At 39.4% G+C, this 21,237-nt stretch overlaps 1 protein-coding gene across 1 annotated transcript in view; it reads left to right on the forward strand.

Annotated features, from left to right (window-relative positions):
* Nucleotides 1-700: 700 nt before the first annotated feature.
* ano3 (anoctamin 3) overlaps nt 701-21,237 on the forward strand; it is a 77,296-nt gene continuing 56,759 nt past the window's right edge. Inside the window, exons 1-2 of the mRNA XM_034057815.3 lie at nt 701-1,304; nt 12,729-12,899. Of these exons, the coding sequence (XP_033913706.3) occupies nt 1,151-1,304; nt 12,729-12,899 (325 nt within the window). The 5' untranslated portion in view covers nt 701-1,150. The remainder of the gene's footprint in view (nt 1,305-12,728; nt 12,900-21,237) is intronic.

A 21,237-nucleotide genomic window follows, 5' to 3' on the forward strand; every position in this document is an offset into this window, starting at 1 on the left:
AAAAGCATTGGCAGCACATTTCTAAACACATACCAGGCTGTTATTTATTCATTGGTGTTTTCTTTTAGACTGGATTGTCCACATTTTATACTGACCTCATCGAATAGGGAGTGTGTTGTCAGAGGTCTTGACATGGTCATCTTGCTTATCACTAGCGTGTACTTATTAAGCTGTACAGTACAGTATCTCTCCAACAGCAACCTATGCAAGAATTGTCCACCAGGGGTCGCTGAAAAGCGCAAAAGTTGTATTGCCTAGCGTTTCTTGCAGAGGGGAATCTGTGATGAAATGTAACAAAGTCACATTGTTACATTTTGTCTTTATTCCAAATAAAAGATAAAAAATTAAAACTTGGTTTCATTCATCCATTTCCTATCAATGCCATCAGAGCTCAGATCTCCAGTAAACATCAGGCGTTAAAGAATTATTGCATGACCCTGCTGCTCCTCCCCAGTGAAACGAATTAGGAAGAATACCATAAACGAGAAAGCCTGGTTCACCGACTAACAAGACTGTTGCACAATTGAATAATAATTATATAATGTGGAGAAACAGCACAAGCGACCAGCTGCCAGCAACCACCGCACTTCTGTCTGTGGTCTACACAGGTCGGCTTTCCTAACGCATGGATGTATGTAGTGCTTGGATATCTGGATGATAAACCACACCCAGTTATTTCATTCTGGCTGCAAAAGTGAATGAGAGTGAACGCGGTGGCAAATAACAAGTGGAACTTCAGCTTGAACTGACTCGCTTTAATAACACTGCTAATGCCAGGAACTCTGCAAGTGCGAGTGAATGTCACGTTCTAGTACAGACCAGCTCTGGGACTCTTATCAGTGTTAATGGAACTGATAACTTTGTTGTGCGGTAGTTAACAGATAAAGAGAGGCAACAGGTTTAGAATCTCATCGTACACTTGGAATACGTTTTTTTTTCTCTCGCTCTCTCGCTTTTGCCTTCAATTTGAATGCTGTACAAAATAATAATAATAATAATAATAATAATAATAATAATAATAATAATAATAATAATAATAATAATAATATTCTCATCACAGAACTGCTCAATAAAGTTGGTTTAATTCTCCTGTGCTTAACTAGAACATTTCTTCTCAGTCTTAGTGCTGGAGTGAAGTTAACGAACAGGTATGGATGTTGAACTCGGGGATTTGTCTCTAGATAGACGTGAAGCTAGCAAACCTTTACAATCAGATATTATGAAGAGTATGACTTCCAGTGACTACAGCAATGGCACGCACAGCATGGACTCCCCTTGTCCATCATCCAAATCCACTACCACTGGTAAGTTAAAACTCTGGAAATTACTTTTTTTATTATTATTATTATTAATATTCTAAAATATGTTCATAGAATGATGATGATTATTATTTTAGTTAAAAAAAGGACTGCCCAGTCTACTGTGTACACAGAAGAAAGATAGTACCGTAAAACTTCAAATAATTGCCGTAACGTGTTTTGTTGTATTAACAATGTACACGTTTGAGATTAAACAAATCATTATTTTTGAAAAACATTTTAGAAGTTTGTATTATTATTATTATTATTATTATTATTATTATTATTATTATTATTATTATTATTATTATTATTATTATTGAAAAGGTAGCTCTAAATACAAATTCGTACTTCTTGTTCATTTTCCAGCGTTTTGCAGACCGTATCCTTGTTAACCAGCGCATATAAAAATACCGTAATAATACTTTCGCTTTATACTTGAGGGTTTACAATACAATGTAATGTTGTTATAAAACAACTGTTACTTTGTTCCCACTGACACACAACCTTTTAACAAAGGTGCTGAGTTACGATGTTGCTATAAGGCTGTGTGTTAGCGGCTTCTCAATGACCGCATGGAAGTTTCCTGTAGTAAAAGCATAGCAACGTGTAATAAAGCCCCGTGAAAGCATCAAAGCATAGGTAAGCATTGTAAAGAATAACGAAGTATAGTAAAGCTTATTTTATTTTATTTTTTTTAAAAGGCAAACAATGGTAAACTATGATAAATGCATAGTATAACTATAGGAAAAGCATTGGGAAAATTGCTAAAATACTGTGCAAAAATACCATGGTGACCTTTTATCAGTCTTCAATATGATTATTTTTTTTAAAAGTTTAGGTCACTAAACTTGTATATTACATACCTTGTGTGGGATATAGTCACTGTTAACATCCTTGGAATTTGAAAATTAGTCATGAGCCATGACTCCTGGGTTTACCCCTATTGCTCTTGTTAAAAACATGTGCCCTGGGAACTCCCATGTGCAGTGTCCAGAGATCCAGAGATAGACACTATACTGCACAGTGTCCTCCAGCGCTTAACCAGGGCTTATGTTCTGACCCAAAGGAAAGACTACCCCAAGCTGATCCTTAGGGGAGTAGCTAGACACTAAGGTCACAGATGAGAAAAACAGTTTTTTAAGACCTTCTAGTTAGTACACTGTCATAAGTACCTGTGCAGTCATCAGTGGGTAACCAGTCTGCCAGAGGTCCCTTGAGCCATTAGGAACCGTTTCATTTTGCAAAACCTCAAACATGTGGAAGCTGAGTATGGTTGGTATATTGCTGGGAAATGCAGTTCTGTGATCATTGCATGCAAGAATTCAAAATAAAACCTTACGGCTGACATTTTACCCATGGAGCCCACAGAGCAAAATGCTTTCTTTTACATCCATTGCACACATGTAATGAGTTATGATTCATCAGCATGCGATTGCCCCACAGTCACAGTCTAGACATCAACCAGGCCAGCTAATGCTGAATAGGAACCATGTTTTGTGAGTAAATATAGCATTCCTGAAGACAGCACAGACTGGGTCTCTCCACTGGGGACTGACATCAGTCACATGATTAGCTAGAGAGGGATAACAACTATTAAACAACTGTAACTGTAAACACTCTGTGTTTGCAAAAAGCTTACTATACCTAAGCCTGAGTTTAAAAAGTGGTCTCAGCTCAGCATTGGATTGGATATCTAGTATTGGCTTTTCTCTAGGTATAAAGGTACTGTTTTCTCTGATTGTTAAGATTAAGAGACATAGTAGCATTGAGGTTAGGCTTGTATGAATCCCTTTAAATGAATTGCAGTAGTGACATATTGTATAGATGTTTTGCTGCTTTCAAAACATCTCTGCAGGTACTGATGCAACACCTTTACTTCTTAACCTTCACACACACTCGCACTTTCATTCTGTTTATGTAGCTCTGAATTATAACTGCCCCCACTTTTGATCTCGGCATGAAGAGCGTTTGGCTCTTTGCTATTTTTACACGTTAAGCTAGGATATTCAGATATGTGATGCAGATAAAAAAAAACATAAATAAATAAACAGATTCTTCCTGGTGTCTAATCACTTCCCAAATAGAAACTGAAGCTGAAATACAACAAAGAAAATTATCAAGTGAGTTCATTTCAAATCAAAGCAAAAAATAAAGAAATAAAAAATAACTTAAAACTAGAAGGACCAGTTATAATGATGCTTATACTAATTAAAAGTAAAGCACATGTGCCTTTGTACTGTACTGTACTGTAAGTACTATCAAAGCAAGGGTGCAAGCCACAGCCTTATTAATGACTTTTTAATCACTGTGTAGATTTTGATGAACAGCTTCCATCCTTTGTTCATGGATACTGTAGCTATGTTTCTCAGTGCTCTGTCAGTCATCCTGGATTAGTGCACAATGATAGATTAAGCGCACTGCCTCCTCTCTCCAGCATTCATCTGTTCTGTGAGCTGATAGAATTGTGATCCGGTGGCAGGGGAGGGGTGCTGTTACACGGCACTTACAATACAGAGCAGCCAGGTTCCTACTGGGATAAAGTCAGGATGCATTCAATTTGCAGATGCAATGAATACACTTTCCCAGGCTCAGCCCCTGCCAGTTTATCTACTGACAAATCAATAAGGGGGTTTGCTTCTATCCCAGATCAGAAGAGTTCTTATCTTTTACAAAAAGAGAAGGCGGTCCAACATTTATTAGTTTTACACCCTAAAAAAAAAAAAAAAAAAACCTGCGTTCTGTAGCATACATTACAATGGTCTATGTCTGTCACTTGCAAATGGTGCACAACATGCATTATGAAATATATAAAGGCTCCCTGTTGCTCTAATGCCTCTACATCTCAATTGCAAGCCTCTATATATCATGTTTTAAGGGGTAGATGTTTCTTCACTCAGAACTATAAAGCAAAGCCAAACATAATATTAATATTAATAACAGGATAGATACTCCATATGAGAACAGGGAAAAAAAGTTCCTTTGCTTATTTAAGAGGCAATGCTCCAGCTTGTTTAATGGAAGGTTTCACTCAATCAATGGCATGCACTATGGTGTAATCATTAAGAGCTCTTTCTTGTCATTGAAATTGCACAGGCTTTTCAAAGTTTACAGGTTACAGGTTTTTGTTTTTTTTACAGCCAAGTCGCTCAGTTTTAATGAATCACTTGGTACATTTGATGGGATGTTTTGGGTCAAATTGTTTAATTTACAAGGGTCCTAATGCATACACTTGTCAGAAGCATTATCAAGAAGACCCACACCAATTCTTTATGTCTTGCCTTTTTTGGCTTTTTTATGGAAAACTTCCAGAATATATATATGTGCAAAAAAAAAAAAAAAAAAAAGGGCTTTTGTCTTTTTGATTAGATTTTGCAGGAGACATAGAAATATTGCATGTAGAAAATATAAAATGCAATTTTGATAAGTGTGTTAGCTCAGCTCAGATTGGGCCAATGTTCTTATGATGTCACCTTTATTGTAATTGGCACTCACAGAATGAAAATGCAGCACAATTCAATATAAAAACACACCTGTTTAATGTTGATCCTGAGTGTGGCGATAACATGTATTGTAATCAGAATGGTTTCTCTGAGAAAGAGTACCCATAGAATATTGCACACATTGGGCTACATTCACAACACCTCTTGAGTATGCTTTTATGAATAAAAACAAGTTTGATATTTCTGAAACTATAGCAACCCACCTTTGGCAAGAGCCAGTTTAATATTAACTTCTGTGAAATTCCATCAATGAAACATATTTAACATCTGCGTCTCCCTTGGATTCAAACTGGATTTTCTTCTCAAAAAGTACAGGACATTTTGAAGGAAAAACATGTGCAGTTCTGAATTCCTAGGATATGGCTATTTCTTTGACAGTAACAATGTACATTAGAACTCTCCAGTCCCTGATGAAAAGAAGGGTTTACAAGAACACGCATACAGTTGGTACTGCAAACGCCATTTAAAATACGGTATTGGAAGTCTTTTTGTGCCATGGTGTCTACGAACCTAAAACCTGGACCATGAACTATACCAGGGTATTCAGTTCACACCCAAAACTGAGTTTATTGTGCAGCAGTATCACCAGCGCAGACTTATCAGAATAAACCATCCATCAGTCCTTACAATACTGCTAATAATTTATTAATTTGAGGGATTGCTTACGTTCAGTGCTGGATAGACTCTGTCACCATACCGTCAGCTTCTTTATGTATTCCAGACTTCATTATGCAAACACCGACAGCATGAGAAGTGAACTAGTCTGGGGCTGGGGCTGGTCTGTTTGATTGTCCAATCAGGATTGTGTGGGGTGTTGTACGAGGGAGGGAATCACTGATGGAGTATTTTACGGCATTGAGAAATGACCATGTTGCCTGATCCATTGTTAACCCAGGATTACCTCTAAATAAATAATTGATGCTGCAAAGTAAACCAGAGATCCATCAGTGGCTTATCACAGTAGGTATAGACTGATCAATTTGACCCTGAGCTACAGAGGAAAATGAAACAGAGTCAGTCTGGTGAAATGACTGTAATAATGAATAATGCATCTTCTGCATTGTCAGGGTTAAATAATTTATTATAATGCAATGAAAAGGACTCCAATATCCCAGATAGGACTATCCCCTAATATAGGGTCAATATGTAAAAAAACATTATACCTGATCTTCAGCTCTAGTGCAGTTTGTCTGCTTAACTATTGATCAATTAATAAATCAATCAATCAATCGCAAGCGCACTAGAAAATGGGCATACCAATACAAATGCAGAACTCAATTAAAAAGCATCGTTCAATATCATAAACCAAGAGGCAATCACTATTAAAGAGGGATTTAGAAATATCTCAGTACTACAGTTTTTACCTAATGAAAGGTTAATCAGACGTATTGTCTGAAAACCCTTTTCTCATTTATCCCAGGCCAACATGCTGTCTGTCTGACATTGCACAGCATGAGATGCATTCAACTGTTTGACTAATGGACTGGCTTGGGAAGCAGCCTGTAAAGTTACGGAGGTCTCTGCAGGCCAGCGAATAAATAATAAGTGTGTGAACGACTCGCTCTCCCACTTCCTGTTCACAGTTTATATGAAATTCCGAACGTTCACCTGTTTTGTGTTAATTTGCCGTCTGCTGGCTAGGACAGATTAGGAAAGTGTGCAGAAGATATAAAAAAAAGAATAGGAGAAAAGGAGAAGAAAAAATAAAAGTAATGCCCTTTTAAAGACAAAATATGTCCTTTTGAACATGTCCAACATAACTTGTGTGTACAATATCTGCTTTTTTAAAAAAATTTTAGTAGCGATTAGATTATGCAGTGATCATTCAAGGCACAGTGATCATCATTAGGCATTGTGACCTGCTTTACAGGCATTTTGCTTTGGCAAAGTATCATCATAATGATCTAAAACCATTCCTGCCAAACTTAAACTGTATAAGAACATCTCTAAAAGCGGCTTTATACTGTAGTCCTGTTGCTGCTGCAAGGTTTGAGTTTTAATGTCTGAATTGGCACAAAGCCAGAGCCAGAGCCTGAACCCTGAACCATTCTGTATATTTGATAAAATACAGATTTATCCCTGAGGGTTTGGCTGGGTGGACCTTTATCAAGCAATTGGCAGCACTGGAATCAGAGAGCGATGGACATCCTTGACAGGAATGGTAGCCTTGATGAAAGAGATGGTTGCTGTTTCCACCTTTAATGGTACTTGGGAAGTTACCACATCATTTGTGTCAGCTATACTGTCTAAAAGGAATGTGAATGTACTGCAATAAAAAAAAATCAAAAAACGTTATTATTTATAAGTGCTCTAAAAATACACACAAATATGCATTATAGCCCTCTTTACATGTAAGTCTAAGTTGTTGAGTAAACACTGAAGATAGCATGGAGGAATGGGCTTGATGTCACAAACAAACCCAGGGGGCCCAATCCTTAACAGATGTGTACCTGTTACAGCTCATCGTTATAATATCCATATACAGTAAACAAGCATACTAGGTTTGGGAAACATGATGCAGTTTGAAATATATCCATAATCAGAGCTAACGACTCCATTACTTCACTGGTAAATGTGTTTCTAATCAAGTGTACAATATGGCTGTAAGTGCACAGCAATCCCTGCTAATGCCAGCCAGAGCCTGGTGAGTGTCCAACAGGATACTCTTCAAATGAATCAATGCTGGCAAAGTCCTTATTAAAGTTCAGAGACTCTTTGCTGCAAGTGTGGGCTGATATTCCTCACGCTCAGTACATTCCTTGGCATTGTCGACAGCCTCCTTTATTGTTTGCGTTTGTTGTTTCTCGGAGATGAGGAGAAGGAATGATCCTCATATGACCTCTTCCGAGTCATTCGATGTGATGCACATAACAGCGCACTACTGTGATTTCGTTATTTTGAAGCGAGGGTGAGCGCAGCTGAGCTGTGAATAGCAGGTGAGTGGTTTAGAAAGTACTGCTGTTATCGTTTAAGAAACCCGCTTCAGTGTCAGCTCCATTCACCTGCTATAAAATAAGTTGACATGTTCACACAACAGAAAAGGGACATTTTTAAGAGCAATGCTGTCACTGCTATTTAATCTCCAGAATCATACGGGTAAAATAGTTAAACAGGTCTGGAATTTGCATTGGTCAGTCTGGCCTTTAGACTGAGTTTGTTTCAGGTAGGGCTGGGATTTGAACATGTGGTGCTTAGCGTCAGTGATTTGTGCAGTTTGCTGCTCATGTGAAACTTCTTTATTTATATTTTATGCCAGTAAAGTAGTCTCTTCACTGAACTCTGTAGTGTAGCTTGCCAGTCCTACAGTCACCAGGTGAAACAAGCAGACTGTGATGAGCCCTGAAATCAAACACTCACGCTAAAGAGTTCCGCTATATTTTATTAATGATAATTAATAATGATGAGTTAGTGGGTGGGTTAAGCTACACTAGTATGGGTTAATGTATCACAATGGTAACATGTTCATATTTGTCCATAGTGTCCATAGTGGTGTGACAATGCTAGGAACCAATTCAGTACGGTAGTATCATATACTATCAGTGTGACTGGTGTAGCCTTCTACAGAGATTAAATGAGGTACTACATTATTAAATTAAACATGCTAAGGAGTTGAATTACACTGGGCTAAACAATAGTAATCTTTGCGTGGTATCTTTTGTGCATTTCATAATCAAGCTTATGGCAGGTACAGTACATGGGTGGACTGATGCCAACACCATTGCAATCAGCTAATATGATTTTAAAACAAGAGATTGGCATGCAGCAGGATTATTGCACAAGCAACTTAATGGATGATAATGGATGATAATGTTGGAACTGTTGAATCCACCAAAGGAGAGAGAATGTTGCTATACCAGATCAGAGCCTCAGTTCACACTGTGATGCATTCTCATCAAGTGTTTGGAAAGAGCTGGGTGCTTCAGCTCAGTTTTCAGTTCGATGTTTTGCAGATCAGTGCAAAGAGGTGTTCCTGGAGTCCGACTGGGCTGTTTAGCATACAGTACCAGGCACAAACACACCCGTACTCACACACACACACACATCTCCCTCCCCCTCCCCAGCTCCCTGACAGGATGTATAAAATAAGTCGCACCAGCAGAGTCGGCAAGCATGGAGCACAGAATGGTGTTACTGTGTGGAGAGCTTCCTGTGGGATTGCCCTGCTCTGCTTGCATTATCAGTGTGCTGTACCTTGAGGTTTTAAAATCAGCTGGGAATCGTCCCAGAGTTCTCAAATCCAACCCCAGATGGAGATGTACAGTATCAACAGCGTTTATCATGGCTGTTAATCAGAAATAATTACTCTGTTTGCTGTAGAGGATTGAAAACAAAACTAGCTGAGAAGAATGAGGAGTTTTTGTGCTATGAATTGAATAGAAAAGGCTCTCAGTGACTTCACAGGGGCATGGATGCCCATCCCTCAACACAGTGGCTGCATTAGACCAACACATCACCACTGTAGCCCCAGTTTAACCCTAACTTGGGCAGCAGTGTGGAGTAGTGGTTAGGGCTCTGGACTCTTGACCAGAGGGTTGTGGGTTCAATCCCCGGTGGGGACACTGCTGTTGTACCCTTGAGCAAGGTACTTTACCTAAAATTGCTCCAGTAAAAACCCAACTGTATAAATGGGTAATTGTATGTAAAATAATGTGATATCTTGTAACAATTGTAAGTCGCCCTGGATAAGGGCGTCTGCTAAGAAATAAATAATAATAATAATAACTCTAACCCTACCACAGTGCTATTCTAACTGTATTGTATCTACAGTACAATATACAGTCATTGCAAAGTGCATGTTGCGCATTGCAGTAGGTATTTCAGAACTGTGCTTGCGCTTTTCTTTCTCTTAAAAGCTATTGCCTGAATATTAAAGATCAATAAAAAAAAAAAAAAAAAACTTATTATTCTCCACCCATCTGTAGTGGCTTACTCTTTAAAGATCAAGCCCCTGATAATTCCTCTAATGGGGATCATTTAACTTAACATATTATTATTATTATTATTATTATTATTATTATTATTATTATTATTATTATTATTATTAATAAATTCTAAATCATTTACAAGAGCAGGACCCCAAGGAGGGAGGGGCAGTCATTGAAACGATCGCTCTCTCTCTTGTAAATTAATGCAATTTGAAATGCGTTTTTACTATCCTATGCAAGAAAGATTAATGAATAAACTTGGGTAAGGAGGACTTTTCTGGGAATGATACCTTACCTGCTTATTCAGTTCTCTATACAATAAGCGCTACGGTTGGTTGCCTAAGGAATCATACCCTGTCCTTTTGTTGTACCTCTGGCGAAGAAAAATATATATATGATATTGGTGCCAAAATGCCCTGCCCCTTCCCCTTGTAGGTGCTGTAAATTATTATTATACAGTGGCATTCAAAATATATGCATTTACCCTTTTAAAAAAAATACTGAACCACTCTGTTTGCTTAAAGGGAATCTGAGGTGCAAATGCTGTTTGAAGAATGACTAGAGATGGTATCTGTTAGAGGACTGGGGTTTAACATGTATTAAGCATACTGTATTTTCAGAGAGCAGACATGTAAAAGGTTCAGAGCCTGCACAGGGAAGGGGAGAGGTTAAGCTCTGCAGTGTAAATGTTTTGATTCATCGCGGGACGTTGCCGATTCATAAACGGTGTGCAAAGCGGCTGCACAAGAGGTCAGCATGCTTCTCCTTTAACTCTTTACGCAATTTGGAAATCATTAAGCACGTTTCCCATGAGTCAAACAAAGAGGCAAAAACCAGTGAGACTGTAAGTAAGGGTGTCGCCTCTCAAGAGTCCAGCTATAGTTACAGTTAATGCAGCTTAACATGATTTCCGACAAACTATACGAGAATATGTGGTGTGCTTTCTGAATTATCAATTAATATGTGATCCATTGTTATTTTGTACTGTGTTAGCTCCACTCACTCTGCAATATAGTATAGTTTAGTATAGTATGTTTATAATGATAAGGGAAGAATAACCATGCTTAATGTATTTTATACAAATGTAGCAAAAACTAGAACTATTTTACACAGAATATGCTGTATAACTGAGTTAATTTTGATTAGAACCCATGTGCTTTGGTAGGGATCTACAGCCAGAACCATGAATAGCCTTGTAATTGAGGAGCCGCGTCTTGAAATCAATGCACTGATTCAAAGGGAGCTAATGACTTTAAAAGCTGGGGAAATACGGCAAATAAGCTTAGTGTATGTAAGTATCCCTGCTGCTGCATTTTGTATTAACTGCAACCTGTTTAATGAGGCATCAGGAAGACCAGCAAACAAGGCACTGCAGTGTATTGCAGATACAGCAACAGAGCATTGTAGCATTGCAGATACAGCAACAGAGCATTGTAGCATTGCAGATACAGCAACAGAGCATTGTAGCATTGCAGATACAGCAACAGAGCATTGTAGCATTGCAGATACAGCAACAGAGCATTATAACATCGCAGATACAGCAACAGAGCATTGTAGCATTGCAGATACAGCAACAGAGCATTATAACATTGCAGATACAGCAACAGAGCATTGTAGCATTGCATATACAGCAACAGAGCATTGTAGCATTGCATATACAGCAACAGAGCATTGTAGCATTGCAGATACAGCAACAGAGCATTGTAGCATTGCAGATACAGCAACAGAGCATTGTAGCATTGCAGATACAGCAACAGAGCATTGTAGCATTGCAGATACAGCAACAGAGCATTGTAGCATTGCATATACAGCAACAGAGCATTGTAGCATTGCAGATACAGCAACAGAGCATTGTAGCATTGCAGATACAGCAACAGAGCATTGTAGCATTGCAGATACAGCAACAGAGCATTGTAGCATTGCAGATACAGCAACAGAGCATTGTAGCATTGCAGATACAGCAACAGAGCATTGTAGCATTGCAGATACAGCAACAGAGCATTATAACATCGCAGATACAGCAACAGAGCATTGTAGCATTGCAGATACAGCAACAGAGCATTATAACATTGCAGATACAGCAACAGAGCATTGTAGCATTGCATATACAGCAACAGAGCATTGTAGCATTGCATATACAGCAACAGAGCATTGTAGCATTGCAGATACAGCAACAGAGCATTGTAGCATTGCAGATACAGCAACAGAGCATTGTAGCATTGCAGATACAGCAACAGAGCATTGTAGCATTGCAGATACAGCAACAGAGCATTGTAGCATTGCATATACAGCAACAGAGCATTGTAGCATTGCAGATACAGCAACAGAGCATTGTAGCATTGCAGATACAGCAACAGAGCATTGTAGCATTGCTAAAGAGAATGCTGTAAACTGTAATGCACTGCAGTTGCAGAGCTGCGGCAAGCATTTGCTAAATTGACCGGGTTATGGAAACCATTCCGTTGCCCTTAAAAAAGGACAATCAGCAACAGCACCATGACATTTCATAAAGAACAACAAAAACTGAACAGGCTTCCCACAAGTTCACAGGCATTCTGCATTCTGTATTCTGTGTTCTGCTCTTGCCACACAGAGGGGGTTTAGCAATTAGAAACCTGACAGCCTGTCTTCACTGGATCAGCATGGGGCAGTCTGATTACAACAGTTTACTTTATTATTAGCTGGCTGCGGTTTGCTGACTGAGTTGTGGTGTATTGAGTTTCTGAGTTTATCATCAAAGGTGCGTACAGCACTAGGGTGTCATGTGCGTACAGCACTAGTGACAGTGCAGTGGGTGACAGATAGGGGTGTAACGATACACTGATGTCACAATACCATATGTATTATGATATTCAGGACACAATACAATATTTATCACAATACATGTGATGGTCCAGATTGACTACTTGTACATCAAATGATCCATCCATTCATGATGTATCGATACGTGATGAATTGGTACTCCCCTAGTGACAGCCCCTCTCTCTGTTTTCTCGCTGCAGTGTTGTCAAGTACCTGGCCCCTGCAGAAGCGTTACTCCAGCCCCTTCCTCTCAGGGCACACTGGGTATGAGGACAGCAGCCAGTCGCTGCTGAGACCTGCTGGGTTACACTGCTCCGAGTCCTGGGAATCCTCGTTGACCACCCGCTCCTTCAGCCTGGAGACTCACACAGGTAAGAGCAACGGAACCCTGGAGACTCACACAGGTAAGAGCCACAGAACCCTGGAGACTCACACAGGTAAGAGCTACAGAACCCTGGAGACTCACACAGGTAAGATCCACAGAACCCTGGAGACTCACACAGGTAAGAGCCACAGAACCCTGGAGACTCACACAGGTAAGAGCTACAGAACCCTGGAGACTCACACAGGTAAGAGCCACAGAACCCTGGAGACTCACACAGGTAAGAGCTACAGAACCCTGGAGACACACAGACAAGAGTAGCGAAACCCTGGACCTGGGGTTATAGAACACTGCACCTGACATCGCACCCAGAAATCAATATCTATTCTGTTGACACTCCCCCTCCTCACCCCCACCTTCGGCCTCATACATGACTGACAGGGTGTAGTGGGCAAGTTCACCACCTGTTTTGTTCCTAAACTTTATTTTTCTGTGTCAGTCTCTTAAACCCGCTGTCAAATGATTTCAAAAGTATTTATTCAATTATGTTTTTTTTTTTTTTTTTTTTTTTAATTATTATTATTGGCATGTGTGAACAGGCTGGCTGTATTGGTGATGTCATACCCGGAAGAAACACACACAGCACTGGGAGTGAAATGTTTTAATTATACAGAGAAAATAAAACAGTTGAACAAAAACAGCACACGGCACTTTGAGCCAAAATAATAAGACAAACCAAACGGACTAACACTAAACAAATAGTGGATGAACAAACAAGTATCCTGCTGGTTTAAAAGCCAGCACGCTTAGCAATTGTTATTTCTAGTTTTCTCCTCTCTCCTCTTCTCTCCTCTCCTCTCCTCTCCTCTCCTCCCCTCTCCTCCCGTTCTCCACTCTCGAACACACAACCCATTGTGCGTGAAGCACTCACCCTTTTATGCAGCTGTACCGAGACTCGATTACTAATCAATCATTCAATTGGAATCTCGGCCCATCTGCACGTGAACTAATTGTACTCTCCGTGCTTCCATACTAATACCCACTGTAATCTGCATGTGGAGTGATTGTGCAATCCCTGTGCCTAAATACAATTATACATTTTACATCCCCTGTGCTACATAACCCACACTCTGTGTACCAATCCCTTCACCAACAATAACACACCACATACAACATATAACACAAAATATGCACAGGGGCGAGGCACCCCACCACATTATGCAATAAATTATATTTCTGAAAAAATTAAATAGAAATAAAAACAAAACTTACAGTATTGATATTGTACAGTAAGGTCTTTATAACTTTCCTGTAGATGTCTTAAAACATCCCAACTAAACAGAATGAAGGATTCTACTGCCCTCTTGGGGCAGAACTGTGACAATATTAATAATTAGTTGCAAGATTACTTCTTCGTAATCATTTAAAAACTTCGTAAAGTTTATAGAGGCCAGCAGCCCACATTTACAGTAAGTGCCTTGTAAGAGCTTCCTTTGAACCTTTTTAACATGACTTCTCAAGTATCAACACGAATGATTCTATTATCACACTTCATTAGGCACTCAACACAGCCTATTTGTGTTTACAGGAAATTCACCCGTTTCCGTAACCCTTTTATCATTGTGTTATGTGAAACATTTACACAGTATAGCGACTGTTATCAATCCGCAGCCGTTATCAATCTGCAAGCTGGAACACACTTCCTGAAAGAAATATACATCCGCTGATTGTTAAATGAAACAAGCAAAGTGTTACTTTGCTGTAGTTTAACCATGGAAAACACACAAGAAAATAAGGTTCTATTTCAAGTGACGCAGGGCCGAGACAGTAGAGTGTGTTAAGAGTTTAACCTTTAACCTTTCAAACCTGGCTTCTCTGGTCACAAAAAAAAAAAAAATGTGATTAACTTAGCTACACAGTAGCCAGCCTCACAAAACTGCCTCACAGTTTCAGATCTAACACATTCAGCAGGAGCTGTAATAGCCACACTTCTAGGATTTTCATGGTTTTGCATCTCTCAAACGGATAAACAAAAAATTTCGTTTTTTAAATGAGAGAAAGACAGCATTCGCATTTTTGCGTTTGGTCGTGGAATGCTTGAAGGCAGCATTGCGACAGTTTGTGATGCACAGCTTTTGTTTGTGCTGTGTACTTAAAAAAAAAAAAGAGAGAGACGAGAGATTGGACAATATCGAGACTGTACAGAGGACTTAAGAGGACAACAGAAGAGAGGAAAAAACAAATCAAGCAGGGCTTGCTTCTACTGTACATGTTTAATTTGCTGGTAGACAATTTTACCGTTTAGTTATTTTTCAATCACCATCTTTGTTAATTGGATTTATTTTGCCTTTTCTACCGCCTTATGAAATATTCATATGTGTTATAAATAATCTATGGTATTAATGTATTGTTGTGATTACTATTAGAATAATTATTATTTGTATATATGGGTTATTACTGTACTGTTTTGTTCTGTTGGGGAAACAAACTAGTAATGTTATTAATAGGCTCCTACTTGCAAGTTTTAGAGAAGTTTTATACTTGGCATATGAAACTGCAGTCCTGGTTCTAAGTCACATGCTTCAAAGACTGGAAACTGGAAGACAATCATATATCCGTACTGGCGTCTTTAATTGCTAATAATTGCTAATAATTAGAAGAAATGACTGACCATTACTAGACAGTTACTTGACTGTATCAACTACTACAGCAGAAAATATCTACAAATGTAATACAGTATATTCACGTAGAGTAGTTGATTACTTGCATTAAAAAGCACTATTATAATCCCCTGTTAAACGCTCCAACAAGAATGCTGATTTGCATGAGTATTTGTAAGTCACTTCCTTTGAGTGCGCTTGCAGTGATGGCTGGATTGATGTACAGTAAGCATAATATAAACAGAAAGCCAGAACACTACTGCCATCGGAAGAGAGTTCAGACAATTTCATTGTTCACCAGTTCGCTCTGCAAGCACGTGGTAAGCACATTATGTCTTCATAAGCCCAGCACAGCTGTCATCATTTTTGGAGGTCAGCCATTCTCTGATCATTCCTCCACCCCTGACCGGTGTAATTCACGAGCCTGATGATAATGAATGACTGCCCTGCCTGGCAAACAGAAGGCTGCTCTATCCCAAACTTCATCAGCATGCACCTGTTGTGCTCCAGCTTTGTAATCACTCATGGACGATGAGCCATCAGAAGGCTGTAGTCCTTTCCTGCATCTCGTCATCACACTGTGCATCAGTTTAGTGGTGATCTTTGAGGGATTAGGATTGAGGGGGAAATCTCCCCAGGCAGAACAGGAATTTACGCAAGCAAGATCTGAAGCAGGTTCCCCAGAGAGACATGATTCAGGGCTTCTTTATATCCATAAACTCCCTTCTCTCCAAGAAAGCCACAGTCTGATGGAAAAAAATAACCAAAACAAGCACATTAACCACAAAACCTAACCCTGATCACGAGTTTCACTATTGGGACCATGTCCTGTAGATTACAGTGCATCAGTAATTTGTCAAGTTTGGGATGCAGAACCCCCTGCCAACCGAGCACATGCTATCTACCCTCTCTCAGAGTCTGTTAGATGCCTTACACAACTTGTAACTGGGATATGCATCTTTTATATATTACATCATATAGTGTAATGTAATCGTCTAATCGTGCAAGGATGGTTGCGTTGGGCAGAGATTTCTTCCCTGCTGGTATTCCACCAGGGAGCCACAGTGTTTAAAGATCTTCGGAGCACTTTCACGCTGTGACAATATGGCAGCATATTCCTCAACCGTAATGAAAGAGAAAGCATCCGAGAGAGTTACAGCTAACCCATTTAGACCATGTTTAATCACCTTATCCCAGCGGTCATAATTCATTGTTATGTACTGCACTCCAATGTAACGCAAATAAGGCAGTACATTTATACACAGTTTTATGTGCAGTAACAGCATTTTAGTAAAAAGGGTTCCACAAATGTACAATACTCCAGAATCTGTTTCTTAATATGTCAGTGGGTGTTTCGGAGTAACTTGTCATGCGTTAAAGTGAATACAGCGCCCAGGTTTGTGGGCCACAGCTGGTATCTGTGCTATAGCATTAGTCCGCCACTAGAGGGCTCTGTGGCACTGTTCTTTATTGCTGTAGCGGCCCACATGCCTGCACGTGCCGCCATGTGTCTGATAATTCTGTTGCCATTTCATATCCTGGTGACCCCTGCATGACAAAAAGAAGAACAAGTCAAGTTAGTGATAGTTCCCTTATAAATGTTTACCACAGTATTTGTGCACGGTATTTTTGCAGATTCCCCCCATGCTTTTTCCCATGGTTATACTATACATTTACTATAGTTTACCCTGGTTTGCCATATTTATTAATATGTTTTACCATACCTTTCTCTTCTTTACAATGCTTGCCAATGCTTTTGCACTGTGCTTTATTACACTTTGCTGTGCTTTTACTGTGGGAAACCTTTTTTTAATGGTTCCTGCCCATATCACGTTTCCCTTTAAGAAACCACATTTGATCTACCAGGAACTTTGTTTAAATATTTTGCAACATGTCCATGTTCCTAGCTCTTGCTTCCACAGCTTAACTGCGGTGGATTGGTAATACGATAGAAAATATATGTACCGCTAGCATTTTGTATCTCTGTATCACCTGTTTATCCAGGGTCTGAATGATTAATGATAGAGATCTACTTTCTGATAGCACATAAGCACCCTAGCTGTTGAGATAACTGCATAATACATTATATATGGACCATGAAGGAGAGCGCATTCCCATTTTATATTCTTATCTCGCTTAAAAGACAAAACAGGTTCCAACTTTTCCGGTTGATAAACTGGAGTGCCAACACTCTCTGAACTGAGCAAAGTGGCACTGTTGACTAAATTACTGTCTCATCAGAAGAATCCTAATTAAGTAGGCTGCTGTGCAAAGCAAGTTTTAATAGTCAGAACAGCAGTGGCGATAAGCATGTGGTGATATAGGACACACATAGGGGCTTCAGTCAAAGAAAGCTGGGTCAGCTCTATTGCGCAGAACAAAGCTTTAACTTTTTCCTAGCACATGAATGTCAAAGTGTATTTATTCATATATACAGACAACAAAAAACATACTGCATGCACTTTTGTTTTGTAATTACACATCAAGTTGGATAGTAATTACACAGTAACTAAACTACACATGGCATGCAATCACAGTGTTATAAATGGCTTTATTATGACAGTATGTGTATTGTGCATTACTTTGTAAATACACTGTTGCTGGTGACTTATTTTACAAAGATAGTTTCATAGTATTTAGAGACTGTTCATGACTTATGGTAAAATCACTAGCAGCTGTTAGGAAGTTTGAGTCTCAGTCGATAAGCAATTCTTAAGGTGTCTGTTTAATGATCGCCCCAGTGGTCTTAGACGTCTATGATTTGACGCAAGGTAATTGCAGCAGCCCTGCTGGACCTGATCTGAGTGGTCTAACTGCTTAGCCAGTAATCTGTGCAACCTTTATTTTATACAAATCTTTTAACACACTGTGCCACTTGTTCACGTCAAGGTTAGACAGCATCCCACGTCTTGCATATGACGTTCATTAATCCATACTTAATTAACAGGAAGAGACTGAGAGGCGCTAACCCAGCATTAATGTCTAGCTGAGCATCAGCTGTCCTTTGCAGCTTTGATCCCTTTAATTCAGGAGAATTATTGCAGTCTGTGTGCCTGCTCCCTATCCTGTGCCTGCAGGCAACCCTCCCTGCCCCTGTCTCCGTTATAAAAGTGGAGCACGCTATTTTTGCATGGTAATTTTGTATTTTTTACTCCATGCTTGGTAAAGCATAGGGAAAACATGGTAAAGCATAGTGAAGCATTGTAAAGCCCAGAGAGGTATGGTAAAGCATATTAGAAAACAGTAAATGCATAGTATAACCATGGAAAAAGCTGCACAAATACAGTGGTAAACTTTTATAAGGTTAATTGCAGGCTCCATCCTTTCAGAATAGAAAGGAATTCATCACCTGATATTGTGCAGACACTAACACGTGTCAGGGAGGTTTTTTGTCCTTTACTAAATGCTAAGAAGGGTCAGCTACACTTGTTAACTTTATCTCCCTATTGGAGGCGTTATTGATAAAACTCACACTTTAGCTTTATTATGAGCGAATCAAAGATTGGTGTCCATGAGTTTTTGCACAGGGTTTGAAGTATTTTCTTCAGTTTTAAACAATACAGTCTTGAAAGTTTGTGTTTTTGAACAATTACAGGGGTCACCGTCAACAGTGATTTCTTCCAGTGTCAAAATATGCAGTCATTCTGGAACAAGGTCTCAAGTCTTCAGAAGCTGCCAGAGTATTCATTAGTTGTATCAATGACAATACGCACCTGCCAGATTCCCTTTTTTTGTCACCACTCGACCTTCAATGGTATTGATTATGGGGAGAATCTTCAGAGGCATTATGAATTCATTATCAGTGTAAACATGATACACAGAACTTGGAATAAGAATAAACCAAGACTTGGATAGGATTCATGCAAAGTTATCAATCGCTGGCTGGTTTCACAGACCCCAGATTTAGCACTCATTTTGTACTGCCTTGAAACCAGCCATAAGAGTTCAATAGATTTGATCGATTTACTTGAATTATGTATCTAGTTGAAGGTTGTTTTTTTTTTTGACTGGCGCTGAAATCTTTCTTCGTAGGCTTGCAGGGTATATACATGATCAATGGTTTGTGGGCTGCCTAGCTTCACTAAGGTACTTGTCATTTCCTCATTGGGTCCCATGCATTTTTCACTGAGTGACCCAGTGATCTTCAGCTTCCAATTGCAATAGACAGGGACTGATCTTTCGTATTGTTGGCCAGGAAACCAGAACATTTTGCAAAATATATTGCTGATTTGCAGTCTGCTAAATTCTTGTGCTATGCAAGCGATGGACAAAAGAAACTATTGTCGTAACTCTTTCAACAGAGCCACCACCATGGGCAGCCTGAAGAGTAACAATTCAACTTGACAGGTTTAAGGGAGGACTATGCATAGATATTCCTGTATGATTACTTGATTCCTTCAGAACAGCTGCAACAAAAACATCTGTTTTGCACAATGGCCCAACAGAGAATCTTCCCAAAGCCATTGCTGTAGTTAAACTAAATAATGATTGGGGAAAAGGTATGCTACTGAAAATATTTGAGAAATACACTGTGAAAAGCAGGCTTAATGGGCCTTTATTGCTCTTTTTTAGTGATATTAATAGAACAGGAGAGTATATCAAATCTAGGGCTGATTATCTCTGCTGAGGGCTGCGGGGACTCTGAGCAGAATGACTGGATCTCCACTGCTATCCGTTCTTCCAGAGAGAGGGGCAGGCAGTGCGTGTGTGTTCATTTTAAATGCAGCTCTCAGCAGGGTAACCTAGTTCTCTCAGGACCAGTGGGTGAGTGCAGTCAAACCCATTACGAAGGTATAAAGCCGCTCTCATCAAACATTGCCCAGGGGAGGGTCTTTACAGGACTCCAAATGAAAGTTTAATGCCAGCTTCATCTGCAGCGAAGGTGAGCTGAGATGGATATTTAAATGTATTTAAAATTGTATTTGCTGGAAAAGTCATCTGAGTTACAAATAACTCATGTACCCTTATAAGGGGTATACCACAGTGTTTTTACATGGTATTTTTGCTTTCCCATGGTTACCATAGTTTTTCCTGCCTCTCTGATGTTTACCATGCTTTCACTGTGATTTATTACACTTTGCTGTGCTTTAACTGTGGGTTACTTGATAAGGATGTCCAGTTTTTGGTGTTGACTTGGAAACGACTCTCAAATACTACTCTTTATGCAAGTGTTGTGATACAGTACTGTGCTAATACTGGAGTGTGTGTGTTGGGGGGGGGGGGGGGATGTGGCCTCTCAGTCGGCACATTTCAGATGATTAGTAATGTTTCTTTTTTTCACACAGTTCAAAATCATTATTCTTTCAAGTCCCTTGTCATTTTGCTGTATGGTTTTCCAGACCTTATTTTCTCATTAATTCATCAGAGAAAGCCCAGTAATCCTTTCAAGTGACCACTAGAGCCCAGCATAGTATTTCAAGTGATGCTTCACTATGAAATTGATTGCATACTGGCTCCTCAACCATAATGGCCTGATATCGCAAGGGTATTTGCAGCATTTTAATAAAGACCATTTTAACAACGATCCAGCTTGTAGTCACATCATTAGTGAGTGTTACCTCTCTCCGGCTGAGTTGCTTCAATGACACATGATACCCGTCCAAATTAATGTTTTATACATGCCCTAGACTGAGCACAGACATGACAATGCTGCTCTATTTCTTCACATATCCCCCTGCATCTGTCTCCTCTCTTTACCAACTGCTTCTATTCAGATTGAATAGGAAA

This window comes from Acipenser ruthenus, chromosome 28 (assembly GCF_902713425.1).
Source record: "Acipenser ruthenus chromosome 28, fAciRut3.2 maternal haplotype, whole genome shotgun sequence".
NCBI lineage: Eukaryota > Metazoa > Chordata > Actinopteri > Acipenseriformes > Acipenseridae > Acipenser > Acipenser ruthenus.